Here is a 21040-nt window from a genome sequence, read left to right on the forward strand (position 1 = left end):
GCAGATTATCAGAATACATTACAAAGCTTTCATACACAAAATATTCTTTTTTTTTTCCATTAAATTTTATGGTTTTTAAGTAATGAGTTGCTTGGCTTTTTTCTCTTTTGAATGCTCACTGTACAACATGCAGAGTAATTTATATTTTAATGACTAAAAATACTTTTATGCATCAAAACGCTGTCAAATTTCACATGTGAAATCTTTATAATCTTCAACTAACCTTGAGATAATTATTAAACATTACTGTTTAGAGAAAAATTTATATTTTATCTGCTATTTTTGCTATTGTAGTTATGTATGGATTTTGTCAATCTGACTGATCTTATGTCCACCAGACAAAAATTAGAAAACAGATATAAATTACTCTTTTTTTGTTCTAGAATGACTATACTTTATAACAAAAAAAAACCCACAAATGTTGAGTCTAAATACCTTAACTCTTAAAATTACACATCTATATATATTTATTATCTTTATTACATTGACCTTTCAGCATTACAGAAGTCACAATGATGCGGTACATGTGTATTCATGTTTCTTAAAACATACAATAGTAGATGAAGAAATATAGAAAAACAATGACCTCTACTCCTTCTGAGTGTAAAGATGTTTGTACTTATTTGCCATACTTAGAACATCATACCTTGCTTATTAAGCTTTGTCAAATTTCACTCTTGGAACATATAAAACAAAATAACTTTTCTCAGTTTGATGTAAGTATTTTGAAGTAAAATATAAATTCCACTATAAGAATTCCACTATAATTTATCTGGCATACTAACAAAACTGTAGTTGGGCCAAAAAATAGTTTTCAAACATTTTACTTATCCTTTCCTATTGAGATTCGAGATAACAGAAATAATTTTGGAAACTTCCTACCTTCAAGAACCTGAGAAAAACTATGTAAGGGAAATAGTTTGAGCTTTTGTTTGCTAATAAAACCAAGACAGAGCAAAGCAACTGAACGTAAAGAAGTATTTCCTGAAATTGAAAAAGTGAATGGGGCAACTGTGTTTGATTTGCTACATATAGTGTTATCTCAGCAAATAGAAAATATAGAAGGTTCCTACTTGATACTTTATCTTTTCAGTATTAGTAATCTGAGTTTTTAAATTGTAAGAAACTACAGACTTTGTACTAGGACATCACAAACATCTAATTTGAATCAATTTGATATTGATTCAAAGCACCATGTGATACACAAAAATCAATATTTATATGTAATTTTTAATATTTACTTCTAAAATCAGAAACTAACTAATTTATAAGAAAATTTGAATTACAATCTTCAATTTGATACTGAACTTATTAAAATAGGTTCATAAAATAGCAGTTTATTGAAATTTTGAATGTGACTCAACAAATGTGATGGCACAGCCTTTTAATCCTACCACAGGAAAAGGATTAATATAGAATCAAGTTCAATATGTTTTGTTTACAAAAACTACAATGAGTACTCATGCTTAATTATCACATTTACCTATTGTGACATAAGTACTTACATACAGTACTTAAATAAATCCTTAATATTCCATATTTCTTTTGAAAACATATAAATTTGAAATATAGTAAATGTAAAAGACTGTTTTGATAAGATTTAAACTCAGTATCCATTTTTAAGACCAATCAATCTCTTTCCTGAAGTTCCCAAAAAGCATTACACAATGATATTCAAGCTTTGCAGATAAATACATTTCTCCATGAGATTTGCTAACAAAAAAAAAAGTTTTTTAGGGTGGCTTCTTTAAAAAGCAAGTACACTAACTCTAATTTTACTAAAAAACATACCCAACAAAATTTCAATATCAGTGAACATTATATCTAACCAGGTATTTTTTCTCATTTTACTTTTCATAGTATTCATGTGAAGTTTCTATGAAACAAGATACATACCTCTCTCAAGTGAATAATTAATATATTGTTTTTAAATGTTTCTGAATTGTATTATATTGTTTGTTGAAAAAACAATTTGTGTTACAATTATTTATCTTGTACCACAATTTTATAGAGATGTCTATGTGTGCATTAGTGTTTTTGATGAAATTTTATGTAATCAGTTTTTTTCAGTTTTGGAATCTGTTTCAATTAATAGTTATGTAATACATCAAGTGAAATTTTGGGAGTCTTAGAGACTCATCATTGAGTCAATCCAGTGTCTAGTTTCAGAGAAACAACTTGATTGTGCAATCTAAAAACTGCATAGTTAGGCTAGAGAATTATTTTATAAACTGGATTATATAGCCTAAAAGCTGCATAGTTAGGCCTAAGTATAATATTATTTAAAAAGAAAAAATATTCTGTTCCAAGTGACTAAAAAACAAAGTTATTCAGACATTCATTGTTGTATGGACCAGCAAAACAATGTTATCTTGTGAGAAAAAAATACTGAAAACCTACTGCAATATTTTAGTAATTTACATGAAAATGTATTATGCCACTTGTAACAAACAGATGTACTTCAACTGAAATGTAATGCTTCCATCTAAAATCAAGTAATTTATATGATGGAAAAATATATGTATAATTTTGAAAGCAAATGCTCTATTCTTATTTGAAGTATATGTTTACAACAAACTGTATATAACCTGTGAAACTTCACCACAAGACAAAAATTTGTTACCTTATAGACATGTTTAAGATTTGCTCCTCTGTCAAATATTTCTTCAATAAACACTTCAAATCTATTTCACTCATACCACTTACACTTGCAATACATCTGCAAGCAAGCCTAAAAAGAACCAGAAAACATAATAAAAAAAATTATAAATCAATTACAATCCTATGTAAATGTCTGCTTCTTAGAACTGTACAATGATTAATTATAAACGGATGTCAGCATGTTATTAAAAAAAATACCATTTCTAAAGTAAATAACACGTCTTTTCATTAATAAAATTGTTAAAGAAATAAATATTAAACAACACATCTTTTAAAGAAACAAAGAAGCTGAGTTAAATGAAAATTACATTAAAATATTTTATATGTTCTACACTAAATGTAAGCTAGTAGAGACCCATAGATAGTCTACAGTGATTATAAAGTGTACAATAAAATAACAACACTGACTGTTGGTTTGACAGCATGAATTTTAAGAATAGGTCTGAGGTTTAAAAGACAAGGTGCAAGACATTATAACGTATATAAAAGATTGTTTCATACCTTTGAAAACTGAAATAATGCACCCTCATCATGAAATGTAGATGGGATTATTGCATATGCTAGCTTTGATTCACTGGGCCATAAACAAAATAATAATGGCATAAAAAGCTGTGTGCCACTATACAAGCTCATTATTGAGCACATGCATGAGTCAGGCAACTCAAATAAGCAAAATAACAAACTCAACCAACTATATGACAGATTACATAACAGTTTCCCATAACATAGCCTAAAATATTAGAAAATCAAGTAAGAAGCAAATTTAAAGTTCATTTCATCAAAAACGAATTGAAAATTATTACTTTTATGCTTTACTGTTAACAAGCAATACAAAATACTCCCAAAATAAAATAAAATGAATAGCTTCATGCAATAACACTGTGAAAGTGTTTATACACTTCCAAAAGGTAGTGGAAATCTTCATAAATTGAGGTGTAGCTCCAGAAAGTACATTGTAAATAAAACACTTTAGTGTATAAAATTTATTTCCATTGACTAAATGTGCATATTCACACATTTGAAATACACACAGCTAATTTGAGGGAAACACCTTGAGAATTAACAAAATATTGTATATTATAATACATATAAAATAGGTTTACCATCTCACTTCTTCCTGCTCGTGATAGAGGAATGATACAAGACAACTCCAGTCCCACTTTACTCGGAAATATGCTATGTTGTGAAGTAGAAGTTTAAATGCAGCGTGTAGTAGATCCAAAACTGAATATTCACATTCTTTTTCTTTGGTTTTCTTTCTCTAAATCAGAAAAAAATAATATATGTAATCTATTAATATCTAACTTTGTTATTGCTTTTTGAAAGAATACTGCAGTGTTTATCAATACAAAATAATGTAATTGTAGCAATATTACAATATATTTAGCACTCAAAAAAGAAACCATTTGTAACTTCAATTCCAACACTCAAGACAAATTGATATCAGAATTTAAAAGCAACAATATACAAGTTGAAGACAAAACAGCTTTTAGTGGGGAGATAAGGTGGGAGTATCAGTGGAGGTAAGTATTATTGAAAATACATTTTCAATTTAGGAAAAATACTAACTTCCAAATCATACTTACCATCCACTGACACTATAGCTAGAATCCCACAATGAAAAAGTGGAGAGAGTAGTACAAGCATGATCTATAGAGAAAGCATCTGCCTAGAAAAGAAGTGTACCAAGATAAGGATAGTACAAGAGTGGGGGAACCACACTAGATCTATAACAGATATGCTTTTCACCTGGAACTTAGTTCCTATATCAAAGGTGGAATAGAATATGAGTGATCATCAGTTAAAGTCACTCCTAACCAGGTAGTCGAGGTTCCACAAATGCCAAAAGGCAAAACCCCAGGCTCAAAATTATGGGTTCATGTATACCATACTCAACTAAAGGAATAGAATTCATCAAGTCTGGAATTATAAGCATTCAGCCTCACTCCCCAACTCAGTGGACAAGGAGTGTTCCACTTGCCCCTTACATTATTGAGAAGATGCAGAACTTGTGCTTATACAAGGATCTAAAATGGGATCACTTCATATTCAGAATTATGAAGATTTAATGGATCAAATTCCATGCACAATTATGAAACTGAAATTAATTGAAGAGAAGGAAAAGCACTCTCTAACCAGATAGCTTTGTGTCAAATTTGAACTGAAATAACAGGAGGCTCTCACTGAGAATGGTGCAATTACTATTGACATCTGGGAAAAACACTAACCTTCTGAAGGAAAAGCCTCTGTCCACCACCTCATCAGCTGGAAACTAAGAATGGTAAGCACTAGTAAAATCTGGAGGGGAATCCTGAAGAACAGAGCTCTGGAAACTGTGCAATAGGTGAACCAAATTCCCTACCTTTTTAAAAGAAAACCAATCTCAATTTATTTAACCTGTACAATTGACATAAACAGGCATGATCCCCTTTAGCTTAACTCGTGACTGTCCATCAGTGGCAGTGCAGGTAATATCATCTGGTAGGCACCTTGATGGTCTTATGGAACATCCCATTTTGACAGAGCCTGTTGCTACCTGTAATAATTATAGTGAAAGTGGTTGCTAATGTGGAACTGAGAGGAGAAAGCATACCTGCCTCAGAAACACTAGCCAGAAAGTGAGATCCAGTGAAAAATAAAAGGATGCTGGAAATAGGAGAGTGTATGATTGAGAAAAATACTTCTAACAGATGATGTCAAAATAGTTACATGGGGTAGACAAAAGCCTCAGAAGAGGAAACTGCCAGATCATGTAAGTAATGAGATAAGAAAGTAGTAGTGGTAGTCCACATACCAGCATACACAATGCCTTCCAGAGTGCAACCAGGTGGCTAATGACAGAGATATGACAAATCTGATGAGATGTAACATGAAAAAAAGACCTCTGCTGTCTGTAAAGATAATCTATTGTTGGCCATATGAATCAATTTATGAAGTCACCTTGAAGAATCCCAATGAATGAGCAGTTGGTTTTTCATTCCTCAAAATGAGCTAGTATGAGCCACATAACACTTGACAGCCCTGACAGAACATAGCAAACAGTTAGTACTGGAATGGTCATAAAGGTGAGAAATGACTGGCAAATGGATTGGTGAAAAGAATCCTTCCCCTTCCATGGCTACCAGTGTTGGGAATAAAAAAACTTACTGGAGTAAAGCTGAACAAATCCGGAATGATAAATAATTCTACGCATATGGATTACAAAGAACTCTGAATAGCAATGTCCATGAGCAAACAGCAACAAAAAATACAATTTAAGAGAAAGGAGAAACAAAGAACACAGCACTAAGGACTTGAAAGGTAAAACAACATGTGTAAAACAACTGTAAAATCCAAATTTGGTAATTGAAAAGGTAATTTGAGCCAAAAAATATGCAAGAATTTTAATATACCTGATAGAACTGGAAATTCAAAAACCTTCTGATATTTAGAATTGTAAAAAACATAGTGGATAAGGATGCCTTATATAAAGCCACCATAGATGAAGCAAGCCCCTTCTCAAATATCCAAGCCAGAAAACAGAATATGGTAGATACTTCTGGATAAAAAGTATTTAACTTACTTTTATTACACCACTGATGATAAATATTCCAAAATGGCAGGAAAATGATTACTGCCCTGTAGATCACTGTCAACCCTCCAAAAAAAGTGAATGAGTGCAGACAAAGAGATAAATATAAACAAATGACTGATGAGATACACAAAAATAAGTATAAGAACCAGTGTTGAAGTGAGAAAGGTTATAAACTAAGAGCATATGCTCTATGGAATGACTCCTCCCATCAACATCATTCCAGAGGGGATTATGTCTATTAAAGTTCCCTATGATTAAAAATGGAGATGGTAACTGTTTAGTAAGAGCATCAAGATCTGACTGATCACAGATCTCTCCAAGAGACACACACAGAGAACAAACAATGAAGGTATAACCCAATTTAACACAGATGGCTACTGCCTCCAAGGGTGTATCGAGTGGCAAAAACAGAAACGTCTTGGTTGGAGAAGCCAGTGAGGATCTCTGACTTGGAAATGTTCTTTATATCCTTCCCAACAATAACACCTCTTGAAGAATTAAAAGTAGCATGGGGAGTAACCTTGATAGGTATATCCCAAATAGCCTTCAAATTCAGAAGTTTGGTGTGTTATGGTGTAGATAATTCAACCAAAATGTCACCAGAGAGCAACTTCCTGACTGACTTTGGGAAGCCAGCTAACCCCTCTAATCCCTTTTGAATTAAAAAGGAAAACATCGGCCCTAACAATTTCTCAGGTAATGAATGAAGAATCACCCTAGCCACCATGGAGCCCTATGAGAGAACACACTATAATGCCAAACAATGATACTGCAGCAATACTATGGTTTTGTGAACACCAGCATCAGACACAACGTCCACAACACCAGTTGAGAATGTCTAACACTGGTACTTGGTTGACCCTAGCCCAACAGAACCAACTGAAAGACCCTGGAAGTGGCACCCTAAGGTCACATGTCTACAGGAATTCAAGACCAAAGTGGCATATTGGGATAGGACCCCTCAGCCACCAAGATCCTCTCTTCTTCTTTACAAGTGCCACACATGGCAAACATTTGTGAATATTCAGATCCAAAAGAAAGTAAAATGCAAATACAGAACCTTCTCTGGGAGGTCCCCTCACCATGTACAGGATCCACCTTAAGGAGAAACTGCATCAAAACTACTCTCCAATGACAAAAGCATAATACTACACCAAAGTAACGCCACACAAATTTAAACAGTAAACAACACAAGAACAATTCCCCTTTAGAAAGAGAAAATTACACCATATCAACTAAATACTAACAAAAATAGCAAACTGCATCAGAGATATTCTCCAATGACAAAACAGAGCATTACACAAATGTAACTTCCCACCAACAAAAACAGTAAACTGTTCTGATATAGGTCATCCAATAAATAAAAACACCAGACTACATAATTGAAAACCACATCGACAGCAACAATAAACTAAACCACAGTAATACATACTCAGATATGGAATAAACCACATCAGAGCAACCCCACAATGAAAGATAAAGTGCATTACGTCAGAGCAAACCCACCACTGGACGAGCACCAGACCAATTCCACACTAATTGAAACAGTTAAATTATACCAGGGAAATTGATTCTAACAAAACTAGTAAACTATACTTTAGCAATGTATCAGAGAAAGCAGCAATTTACACAAGAGAAATTCCATACCATCAAAAACAGTTAATTAAGATAGAGTAGCTTCTTAATGACCAAAATATACCCAAGCAACTCACTTCTAACTGAATGAATCAACTACATGACAGTTTCTACCATCAGGAACAGGAAACTAACACAAATTTCTTCCAAAATTTCATAAATAATAAATACCAATAAAATGTATTACAATAACTCTCCAATGACATAAACAGTAAACTATAGAGCAGCAACTTGATTTCAACAGGAAATGTAAACTACATCAACAAAAACAGTAAAATAAACCAAAACAACAGACATTAGCACAAATATTAAACTATCCAAAAGAAGATACCCACTAACAAAAAAAAACTAAACCATAGCTACTTCCCCACTAACAGAAGTAGCAAATATGCCAGAAGAGCTTCATATCAACAGAAACAGTAAACTACACTGAAGCAACTCTCCAACAACAGAAACAGTGAACTATTTTCTGATTTCTTCTATTACTATAAACTATTACCTTTTTTAAAACTGGTTCCAACTCTTCTAAATTTTCAAATCTCTTAAATATTGATGGATGACTTTCACAGTACTTCAAACAGAAACTACAACAACAAAAAAACAATTTTCAGTTCACATTATTTAATGTATTATCTTTTGCAAATGTTCCATACAAATTACATTTTAAAAAAATTATTTTTGTATCTGCTTATTGCTGTGACTAAAAGTCAATAAAAATGTAATTCATCTCAAATAATAAAATGTTGATTTCAAACAATTCATCAACTTACCATGAAAAAGTTAACTACTAAAGCATTGATTCAAATAATAAAGGTGCATATAGAGTATAAACAGAAAGAGCTAAACATGTATTGGTATGTCCCATAAGTTCTTAAGACTTTTAACTCTTTTGGATAATTTTAAAGTTATGCTTATAGTTAGTTTATATGCTATCTTAAAAATACCTATTTTAGATTACTGTATATATCAACATATAAGATGACCCTAGATTTTTTGAGCAATATAATTGTATTTATTTGAGGTTCACTGTATAGGATGACCTCTATTATTAATGAACTATAGGATATTACTTTTGTTACAAAAAATACCTAGAAGATATTTTAAAACTGTGCTAACCTACAATCTGAGGTAATCAAAACACCTACATGTTTGGTTGTTTATGCTCTTTATATGTTAGAGACAACTCAATGAAGTGTATTTTAAGTCTCAAATACATAATTTTACAAGATTTTCATTACAGATGAGCTCCTTTTCTATTACAAAAAATTAAACCTTAAGATATATCAGCCTACTATAGAGATGTTTATAAAATTAGTGTACATTACAGAAACTTTTAATAATATTAGCAATATTTATTATGATGGTTGTAATCAATACTTTTCAAACAAAAAAAATGTCTTGATTGCAACTAGCATGCAACATAAATAACTTCTAGTTATGAAGAATCAAAATAAATGGTTCAGTTACAAATGATATTGTAACACAGCAGATGGCATGATGTCAACACAAGTACTCAACAAAGCAAACTAAAGTAAAACGAACATATTTAATCAGAGAGTTCTTACTGTAATACCTTCTCTAAACCTGTGTATAAAATGAGGGGTAAATCAGACATTGTTTTATGAGTAAAAGAAAAGTGTCATCTTATAAACTGACAAATATGGTATATGTAAACAAAATACTTAAATTAACCAATGTATGGAATGTTATTTCCATAAAATAATATTCAATGATTCTAAATAAAACATACATTTTTATATATTATTTTCTTTGTACAATTTCAGTTTTAGCTAAGAAATGAACTCGTATTAAATTTGCAGGCCTAAGCTACATGTAATTTAAGATATTAAACTGAAAAAATTCACGCCCAATACTAGAAAGCTTGATCATTTATAATTGGTAATAACCCACCAACTAGTTGTGAATAACAAATGAGTAATTAAATGAGAGAGGCTGAGCTAAGAAAAGTTGAGTACTCAAACCTGAAGTCCCTAGTTGTTGAAAAATAATGTATGAAAACATTTGCTTTAATTATTCTTTGAGGTGAATATATATTATGTAATTGCATGGTAGTAAAGCAAACATTTTAGTTTAACAGGTTTTGGAGTTTTTGTGTGAATAACATTCTCAAACTTCATAATAAATGAAGTGTAAATCACTCTAAGACTATCTATCTATTCAGCAGCTGATTTGTGTCTATACAATGTAACCTTAAAAGCTTATTTGTACAAATACTTTCCTGTCAGCAAAATCTTCATGCCATATGCCTTAAACCTACAATATATAATACCTTTTATTTATTTTTGGCCTTATTTAATAGTTTTTAGCTTTTACGATTGTTTTGTACTAATTTATAACATGTATTTTACAACTTGACAAAGCCTATACTAAGAGATAAGATTTATGTTTCTCACCTAGCAGCATCTGGATAGTGTTGAACTAGTTTAGATAGTGCAATTAAAACCAGTTCATTTTTTCTATTTAATTCATAATTATCTCTATCAACACAATCTTGACATCGTACTAATAGGTCCAAAAGGAAAGAGTGAAACATGTGAGCAACAGTTTCTGTAGCATTCCCATGCAAAAATAACTTTGACAGTTGGCTGAGAATTTCTTGTCTGTCGTTTGGAGTCCACACCTGGAAAAATAAATAAAAACTGAGCAAGTTCCTATACTTTTAAATATTAAAACGTTTCTGTATAGGAAGAGCCTTAGCTTTTATTGCCTGATTCTTTGATTAAATTAAATTTATTTTTGAAATTAGAAAACACAGAATAATAGACTGTTTGTAATTCTTTGACACTATATGCTGTCCTACAGAAGCTGTGAACACAATTGTATATATTACAAGAGGTCAAAAAAAGAACTGATGAATTCTTGAAAGGATGAGGGTTTAGTACTTGTTTTTCTTCTCAAAGTGTGTCCATAAACATTTTCTTTTTCTTAGCTTTATTAATGGTATTGAAAGGGGTATATTTTTTAAGAGTTTGCAAATGATATTACACTCTTGGATATTTATCATTATGTGATGCATGTTGAAGTACAATAGAATATCTGGGATCAATTGCTAACTTGGACAAATAGGTGGCAAATGGCCTTTAACCTATTAATTACTAAACTGGGATAAAGCTGCTTAAGAACCACTTTAGTTACAGATAGAGCTGAGTGATTAAGCTTATATATCAATATAATTATCAATGAGTATCAATTACACTGGTTAGAAAAATCAAGAAAAGAGGGTATGAGGAGTTTTTTTCTACAAAATAATGTGTGTTACAAAAATCTTGTGCACATAATCATACAGAAACAACACCAAAGTATGATATTTCAGTGAAATAATACTGCTAACTTATATGCTTCATATCTTGTCAGAATTCAAAACTAAAATACCAATATCTGAACTCAAATTACCATGTAAAACAAAATGGCTAAAAGCAATTAATAAAGACAGATAATAAAAGTTTTTTTTTTAAATGGAATACTTGTTCGTAATGAGTTAATTACAGTAGCTACAAGATAATACTTTTGGGTTTTTGTAAACTGGCTTTCACATATTGGTTATTCATTATTATAAGTTAATGAAATCATTAAAGCAGTGCTTAAGATTTATGTATAGACATGAATTAAGTCAAAAGAGCTAATTATCTTTTCATACAAGTCACTAATTAGACTTGTCTTGAAATATTGCATACAGGTTTGGTTCCCTTATCCTCTCAGAAAGGATATTTACTGATTGTAAAGGAACAAGAGAGGGGCTATGAGGATAATTCTGGGATTGGAAAGGTTATCTTTTTTAATCTTAAGAAAAGAAGGATAAAAGGTTATCTTATTGGACTATACAAGATAAACCTACATGATCAACAGCATACAGGCCACTGATTTCTTTGTGTTTTGTTTCTGAATATAAGACACAAGTTTAAAAATTATGAAAAGACAAACTAGGTTTCAGTTAAAAAATATTCAGGTTGATTTACTTATAAAAAAAATAAATTTGTCATTGGTAGTAGTGAAATTTAAAATGGAAATCACCATATAAATGGCAAGTTTAAATCTTTACTTTTCCCAAGGACAGGGGGTGGCAGCAAAGACTGTCTTCAAGAGCCAAATGATTATTTGCTGTCCATAGGTTATGCTATGGCCCTTACATAACTAGAATTATCCTAGCTGTCTTCCTTTGGATCATTTCCAATGCTTCTTTTTAAGATGTGTAAGTTAAAAGCTACATATTTAATCTTTCCCATATCACCTTTCAATTCATTGTCCAAATACCCTAATGAAATTTCTCATTTCATGGTCTCAAAATTGGCTTTCTGAAAATTAGCAACTCAAATTTTTTCAATTATTTTTATCTTAATATACAGCAAAACATCAAACGTAATTATGCAATGATCACTCTCCTTCAAACACTTTCCCACTTCAACTCTTTCAACTAAATTGTCCTCATTAGTGGTTATCAATGAATCAAATACATGACATTTCTTCTGGTTAGTTCTCTAATATAGAAAACCATTCTGACTCACTTTAAGAAATTTGTCTCCTTCCTTATTTGACTCCATACAGTCTTAAATGATGAGTCTGAAATTTCTTCAATACTTATTGAATCACTACTTTTGTTAGTTGCAAGCCTGATCTCATTATAAATTTTTTCATACCTTGTCTTATCAGGTGAACCTGTAAAAAACTTCTAAAGTACTTATTACACTTGAAACCCTCAATTGTAACCCTTACAGATACATACTCTTCAATACCATTTTTGGTCTTCAATCTTAACAGGCTACAACTCATCTCTTATATAAAGAATCTATCTGAAATTTCAAAACAAGTGATCATCACCAATATTTTCCAGATCTAATCAAATTTCAATAATTATCATTTCATCTCAGTCAAGATACTGTATCAACTGGTATTCTGAACTAAATATTTTGTTCTTGTACTTCTTCTAACATTATAATAACAGTAAGTTTGTTATTCACTTTACTGCTTATCCTTAAACCTGACTGAATTATCTTTAACTTTTTATTTCACTTGTTGTCCTATGAATCATCATTTTGCCAACTCTTTATTGCCTTAGTTATCCTATCAATTTGTTTATTCACAAAGATTATGATTAACTATAATTAAAGATCTTTTGCCAACCATTTATCCAAATTATCAGTTGATTCTAAATAATTATGATACAGCTAGAAATATCTACAATTTTACTGTCACCAACAAACTTTACGAAATTATTAATTATGCCCCAATCAATATCAACAGTGAATGAAAAAAACAAAAAACAATGGCTAAACACTAACCCCTAAGACACACCATTAATTACAAAGGCCCAGCTTGATGTGTCTCTTCATAACTTTCTGCTTTCTCTCACCCAGTCATCCTACAATCCAATTAGCTTGCCTTTCCCCAACCCATAACAATTTAAGCTTTTTGAAAATATAAATACATCAAAATAAAACTCTTGCCATCATTCAGATAACATATATTCCTTTCAAAATAAAATTTATGTAAATATTGATATACAAGATTAAATTATAATATTTTGAATATGGATATCAGTTATAAACATATTTTGTGCAACAGCTGATATAAAACTTCAATTCATTACGATATAACATATAGACTATACTTGTATGATCAATTGATATAATCTATTACCAACATACAAATGACTACATCAGTTAGCATCACTTAAAATAAATGATTAATTAAAAATATGATTAACAATATAAAAATAATCAATATTCAAAATCATGATGGAGGTAAAAAAATAATAAACTAATGAAAATTATTGTTTTTGACTATTTCAACTATTCAAATAGTCAATGTATTGACATTACGGTATTCATTATTATTATAAGGTAATTCACGTTGTTTAGCTTGATCAACTAGTGTCTTGACTCAACAAAATAATCAACTAATTTCTGATTATTATTTCAAGTATTCCAATCATCCAAGTCTTGGTAGTAGATTAATAAACCTGATGATTAATCACTTATCAAATTACATTAATCTTTTTCTTCTGATAAAAATAATTTTTATGTCCCATGGCAATTATTTTAATGGCATGAAATAAATGTGCTTAAAACTAGTCTTTAAAATTAGGACATCAAGCCCATAGCAAAAAAATGCTGCTATAAGTTCATTAACCAAGACAACTGACAACACCATTATAAATGTAGTTGTCTATTCTTCAAAGATTCTTCCACTTGATACAAGAATGGAATAAAAGGCAAGGTTTTCACCAAGGTAAAAAAAGTTTGATTTTTTTTAATGATGGCATTCTTTTTGTTGTTATAATTAATGTTTACTGTAAAATTCATATTTTTTTGTTGTCACTAGGGATGTAAAGGTAATGAAGTAATTTTACTTCAGTATAGTTCTTTAGTAACTTTTTCAATATCTACATTTTAAAAAGTATTAATATTTTCAAATACTTTTACTCTAACTCAAGTATTTTTAGGAGAATTACTCCACTACCTTTCATTATAAAATTGTGGATTTTTGAAAGTTATTTGATTTTATTAATTTTATCTTCGAAAATTAGAGTTGAATAACAAAAAAAACAACTAGATATAGAAAGATTACAGAAACAGTAGGTATAAGCTTTTAATTTAGGTTTCAGTAATTTAACATGTACAATATTAGATTAGACTTAGTATGTATAATGGTTCTTTGGGTTTAGTTATACTTCAGCTTGCAATGAAATTACAAGACAAATTAAATATGTTGTTTTATTTAGTAACTACAGTCTGAAAACTAGAAATGTTGTTTTTCCCTAAAGAAGAAAGGTCCACCTTTTGAAAGTGCTCAGGTTATAGTTTCTATTTCAGTTTGTTAGGTGGAATAAATGAGTTTTCTCTGGGAACTCAATACTGCTATGTACTTTAAAGAAAGCCAGTAATGAGAATGTTTAATTTATATATAGTTTGTAGGCTGGAGAAAAATTAGAGGCTATCCCAATTAAAGTTAAGAAAATAGATAAAGAGAAATATAAACTGTGGGAAATAACAGCAAGACTTCAAGAGAAGCTTAAGCTTTACATGTAGGGGTAGGCATTAACTAAGATTAACTATAAAATTCAGGAAGTTAACAAGTATTACAGTTAAAAGTAGTAAGCTTAACTGTAAATACACTATGCTATTGAGCAACAGATTTCAGCCATTGGATTATGTAGACAAGGAGTTACAAGAACAGACGTGACTGTTACTATTATGAAGCTAGAAGTATAAAAAATAAAATTGATGACTTTAGGGCACTAGTAGTAATAGAAGATTTTGATATTAGGGAAATAACAAACATGATTAAATATAGATGAGTTTGATGAAAGAAATGTCTTTAAAATACATGGTTATAAGTTATTTAATAGGAACAGAGTAGTGGCTTTATATGTAAAGTGAGCTACATCTTGGTGAAGATGAGAATATTAAGGGCAACTTCAAGATTTAACCCATTTAGAATACTGTTAGTGGATAGTATGAGAAAACTCTTAGTAGAAATATATTACAGACCACTAGATAAAACTGGTGAAATTAGTCATAAACTTTACAGTGAGATTAAGATTTCAGTTATTAATAAAGTCATAATTATAGATGATTTTGATTTCATACTGATTGGGAAATACTAGAGTTAAACCATAAGAAAAAAGTTTTCTCAAACTGTTCAAGATGGTCTTTTTCACTAATTGGTCAAGGAACTTAATGTTATTTTAAATTTATTGTTAAATTCTAATATAGCAATTGCTAAGAGTGTGGAAATTTGGAAACACCCAAGTACAAGTGATAATTGCTCTTTCAGGTTTGATGTTTTAATGCAAATGAAAATCATGGTCTTGGGATTTGCTGGCTCTGAAGAGAATGCTGCTGGTTTACAAAAGGATTTAGTTTTATTGAGTTGGGCAAATAAATGGCAAATGGGTTTTAATTATGATAAATGCAAGATAATGCATGTGGATTATATAATTTAAATTATACATATAATATAGAAGGAAATAACCTTAACAGCATCTTGAAAAAAAAACAATCTTGAAGTAATAGTTGATCAGTCTCATAAACCATCCAAAGCAGTGTGCTGTGACTAGTGGCAAGGCAAATAAGATTTTAGGTTCTATCTACAGAAATATTAAATACAAGTCTAAAAAAGTTATAATTTCACTGTATAGGTCACTGTTTAGGCAACATTTGGGTTCCTTACTTCAGGAAAAACATTGAATTATTGAAAAGAGTTCATAGGGGGATTAGTAAAAATGGTACCTGGGATGAAAAGGTTGTCATATGAAGATTAAAATCCTTAAAATTGTTTTCTCTTCAAAAAAGAAGAGTAGAGGTGATCTGATTAAAGTATTTAAAATTGTAAAAGGAATTGATAATGATGATGCATCAATATTTTTCATACTTACTGGCAAGAATTATATAAATATGGAATAAAAATATTATTTGGACAAGGCAAAAGCTGTCCTAAGCTAATACAATTCTAGTTTTCAAATAGGGCAATTATCCTATGGAATGGGTTGCCTACAGATGTTGTGGAAGCCGTAAATTTGAGTGAGTTTAAAAGAAAGTTTGATAGTTATATTTTAAAATTTAATAGTTTTAGTTTGGTTTAGAGGATAGGACAGTTGAGATGTACCAACAGGTCCCTTGTTGTCCAAAACAATATGTTAAGTTATATGTTACTTTATAAATTTTGTTAGTTCAAAACATTGTTCTGTACTTTATTTTAATTAAAGTATTAATACCCATACCAGATGTCTTTAGAATACATTTTCACTTCAAGTGGATTTCTTGTCATCATTGACATTTTGTTACAATTCTCAAAACTAAAAATTGTGGCAGACAATCAAAATGCAAGGAGTATGTGGGAATTTACATGAGCCAATAAATGCTTAAATCTATTTTCTATCCCCCTTCCAAGCACCACTACTCTTTTCCTACAGTATCTCGTGTGTATAAAATATCTGACACCAACATCATTCCTTTGAAAGTAATGGCAGTCCTTGGCCATTTCTTCATAAACTGCTTAAGTTTGAATGCATTGTTAATGATTCTGTGTCCCTATAATATATGATGTGATTTATTTCTAGACCTCATGGCCCACATCATACATGTTGAGTTCAAAAGAACTACAGATGAATGTACTTTTTAATTTTGTTACTGGAGTACTTATTCAGTACACATTTTTTCTCTAACACAAGTAAATTTCAGGATGGATACTTTTAGTTTTTATATAAGTAACTTTTTGATAAAATATTTTTACCTGAACTTGAATAATATATTTTGTCACTAATTTCATGGAAAAAATTAAATATTTAGAAATCACTTTACACATTACTACCAAACAAAGATTTGTTAAGAAATGTTCGCTAAAGATGTAATGGGATAAGTTGACTCATTAGTCAAAAAAACATATAGAAGAAAGCAAAGTGTTGCTATAAATGGAGTTCAGTTCAACTATATTATCATCACAAGTAAGATAATACTTTAGGGTTTCAAGTTAAAACTCTTGCTCTGTGTTTGTTTTACTTAAATGACAGAGATGAAGTGATGTTCAATAAAATGCTTAAGATCTTGAGTGTTGCTGGCTGTGATAAAGATGCGACTGCTTCATAACAGCATTTAGATTATTTGGTAAATTGGGTAAATAAATGACAGATAGCTTTTCATTACAATAAATGCAGTATGGGATATCATAATTTAGTATGTGATGAGAACAACCTTACCAGTGTCATGAAAGAAAAGGATCTTGGTGTTCTGCTTGATCAGCCTCTTAAAAACATCCAAGCAGCATGCCACTGCTAGTGGCAGTGAAAATAATATTCTATGTTATATCTATATAAATACTGAAGTCTAGATCATATACTTTCATTGTATTAGTCATTAGTTATGCCTCATTTATTGTATTTTGTTTAGTCTTTCAATCTTTACTTTAAAGATATTGAATTGTTAGAAAGGGTTCAAAGCAGGGCTAGTACTGTGTTATCTGTGATAGAAAGGCTATTCTACAAAGACAAATTAAAATATCTGAAAATGTTTTATTTTGGAAAGAGAAGAGTTAGAGGGTATCTTAGCGAGATGTTTAAGATTTTTAAGAGAATTGATAGTGTTGATGCATTGCCCTTCTACATATTTAATGGCAAGAATGACAGGATTAAAAAGAGAGAAATACTGGCAAGGTACAAGTCATGTTTAAATAAGACAGTTTTATTTTTAAAGCAGAGTGGCTGATCTCTAAAACAGCTTGTCTTCAGATGTGGTGAATCTAGTAAATTTAAATGAGCTTATGTTGAGATTTCATAAACACCTAAATAAAATCCAGCTCAGAATTCTTTTGTAATTGTTTAGTTTGATGGATAAAACAGCCTAGATAGTCCAACAGATCACTCGTTATCCTCAAGTTTTATGTTATGCATTTGAAATTATGCACTTTCCTTAATCTAATTACTAATTAGTAACCACTTACTTTTGTCAAATAAATTGAACCAGTTAAGCAGATATGCACCATACACCTGTCAATAAGGCCCTGAATTGGACAGTTTGGAACATACAAACTATTCTTTTTCAGGACTTTTATACAGACAGTTGTAGATTTTCATCCAAAACATAAGGTAAAATCATTTAGTAATGACAATGAAAATTTCACTGCCCCAACTGTTATTATAATTCCATAGTAGCTCATTTTCATCAAGATGAGCATGTAGTTTGCCAACGTATGTCAAAATAGCTTAAAGGGAACCTATGTATACATAATGTGAATTACAAATGAGCACAACATTAAATAAACAGTAGCACAAACCACTGGATAGTGCCAATCTGTAAACAGATTTGCATTTAAATTTCAAAGAAAATTTGAATATAAATAAATGCATGAATGATTCCAAAGTCACTGCCATTAACCATAAAGCTTTCAATTTCTAATAGCAGAGTATAAACGCAAAAATACGAGAAATACATATTGTCATGAAAAGTATTATCATTAGCTGTGGTTATGCCTAGCATAACACGCAAAATTACCACTGCAACAAAAGTTATAAAGTACAAATAAGTGTAAAATTGTTCTGCTTCTTTAGAAGCTACACACTTAGAATTTCGAAATGTAATATTCTTTGCGATATCTTAACTACAGTCTTATAACTACTATTATAAACTGGAAACGAGTGTAAGTTTTTACTAATTAAACCGACAACTCTGAATTGTCTTTTGTCAAATACTTGTTCAACGTTGGTAACCTACCTGTTTCGATAAATATGTTTCTAGTCTTTCAGCATTAGAATTAGCATCAAACATGCGACAGAGCTCGTTCAATTCAGTACGAATGTTGATATCTTCCATACCTGTTTTTTTTACATATAAAGCAGCAAATAAACGCACGTTAATATTTACGAATACACCTTTCACAGTGTTTTTTTATATTTTTAAAAATTTAACTACAATTTTGAACAACTTGTGACAACTTCCACCACAATGAAACGCACGTGTTAACACTCTCTCGATGGCGCGTTACATGTTTCCTTATTCGTTTTTATCTTTACTAATATATAATTTGAACTTAAAACTAATGAGTTAAGTAAATATTATAAACGTTTATGTAAAACGTAAAGCTATAAGAAAGAATACTTGCTAAAACAATTCCTAAAAGAAATAAAAATATATATAACTTAAATATATTTTTATTTTAAATAACTGGCTTTCCAAATATAAAGTAATATTTTTTAAAAAATATCCCTCTATCATTACAAATAATACAAGATGGCAGAAACAAAAGAAAACCACACAATCTTGGCTCAGCGGTAAGTTTTAAGGCTTATACCACCAAAAACTTCATTCCAACAACCTTGATTTGCACAACACAAATCTCCTAACTTGTAGTTTCCTATTTAACAACAAACAAGTTTGTTTGTTTGTTTGTTTTTGAATTTCGCCCAAAGCTACTCGAGGGATATCTGTGCTCGCCGTCCCTAATTTAGCAGTGTAAGACTAGAGGGAAGGCAGCTAGTCATCACCACCCACCGCCAACTCTTGGGCTACTCTTTTACCAACGAATAGTGGGATCGACCGTCACATTATACGCCCCCACGGCTGGGAGGGCGAGCATGTTTAGCGCGACGCGGGCACGAACCCGCGACCCTCGGATTACGAGTCGCATGCCTTACGTGCTTGGCCATGCCAGGCCAACAACAAACAAAGAAAAGAAAAGCTGAAATGGCAGAAAATCATTAAACTCGTTTAAAACTATTTTAAAATGATTCAAGCATGACGAAGGATATGTAAAAAGTAACCCTTGCACTTTTGGAAATTCGTTATACTGGAGATGAAGAGTTCACTCATGTTTCAACTTTTCTTGATTCAAGATTCGAAACCATTCCTATTTAAACTGATTTCGAAAAAGAAACAGCATACAACGGCTTGCTTGAGAAAGTCGTGAATCTAAATTATTTTTTGTTTATTTTTGTTTTGTTTTTGAATTTCGCGCAAAGCTACTCGAGGGCTATCTGCGCTAGCCGTCCCTAATTTTGCAGTGTAAGACTAGAGGAAAGACAGCTAGTCATCACTACCCACCGCTAACTCTTGGGTAACTCTGTTACCAACGAATAGTGGAATTGATCGTACATTATACTGCCCCCATGGCTGAAAGGGTGAGCATGTTTGGTGTGACGGGGATTCGAACTTGTAACCCTCAAATTATTAGTCGAGTACCTTAACCACCAAACCATTCCGGGTCTAATTTGTCATTTGAAATTGATATTAGTTTTGTAAGATATCTATTTTTTGTAAGTGAAAGGATCTGATGTTATCAATTACTTTATATTATGTATTATTTTATTTCCTTTAAATTGTAATTTTATTTTTATTGACATGTTTCATACGAGTATATTTTTAACTCCCTGTAGTAACTGATCATGGTGATTAACATTCCATTTCAGTATTTTTATATCTCTGGTTAGAAAAATGAATAATTTTAAAATTATTTCGTTTTGAAATAATACGGGTTACAAATGTTTTAATCATTTATTTGAAATAAACTATCTCATGAGCAAATATGTGATTTGACGTATTTTCTTTATTCGCTTCATGTGCAATAATCCTGAGTTTGTTGAATTAATAAACATTAAAACTTTTACATTTGTTCAGGCTTCTACTTTAGAAGGTAACTTTTATTTGTCTTAATTGATGCCAC

The 21040-nt window shown here is 30.8% G+C and overlaps 2 protein-coding genes across 4 annotated transcripts in view; one reads left to right on the forward strand and one right to left on the reverse strand.

Annotated features, from left to right (window-relative positions):
* Positions 1 to 19351, reverse strand: part of LOC143239260 (midasin) — a 217603-nt gene extending 198252 nt beyond the window's left edge. For all 3 annotated transcript variants that reach the window (XM_076480175.1, XM_076480174.1, XM_076480176.1), the window contains exons 1-5: positions 19096 to 19351; positions 10285 to 10511; positions 8370 to 8454; positions 3765 to 3922; positions 2624 to 2731 (exon numbers count right to left, since the gene is read on the reverse strand). In XM_076480175.1, coding sequence (XP_076336290.1) covers positions 2624 to 2731; positions 3765 to 3922; positions 8370 to 8454; positions 10285 to 10511; positions 19096 to 19194 — 677 coding nt within the window. In that variant the 5' untranslated portion in view covers positions 19195 to 19351. The remainder of the gene's footprint in view (positions 1 to 2623; positions 2732 to 3764; positions 3923 to 8369; positions 8455 to 10284; positions 10512 to 19095) is intronic.
* Positions 1 to 21040, forward strand: part of RpL24 (ribosomal protein L24) — a 399722-nt gene that overhangs the window by 14617 nt on the left and 364065 nt on the right. The window lies entirely within an intron of this gene.

The sequence above is a fragment of the Tachypleus tridentatus genome, chromosome 13 (genome assembly GCF_004210375.1).
Source record: "Tachypleus tridentatus isolate NWPU-2018 chromosome 13, ASM421037v1, whole genome shotgun sequence".
Classification (NCBI taxonomy): Eukaryota; Metazoa; Arthropoda; class Merostomata; order Xiphosura; family Limulidae; genus Tachypleus; species Tachypleus tridentatus.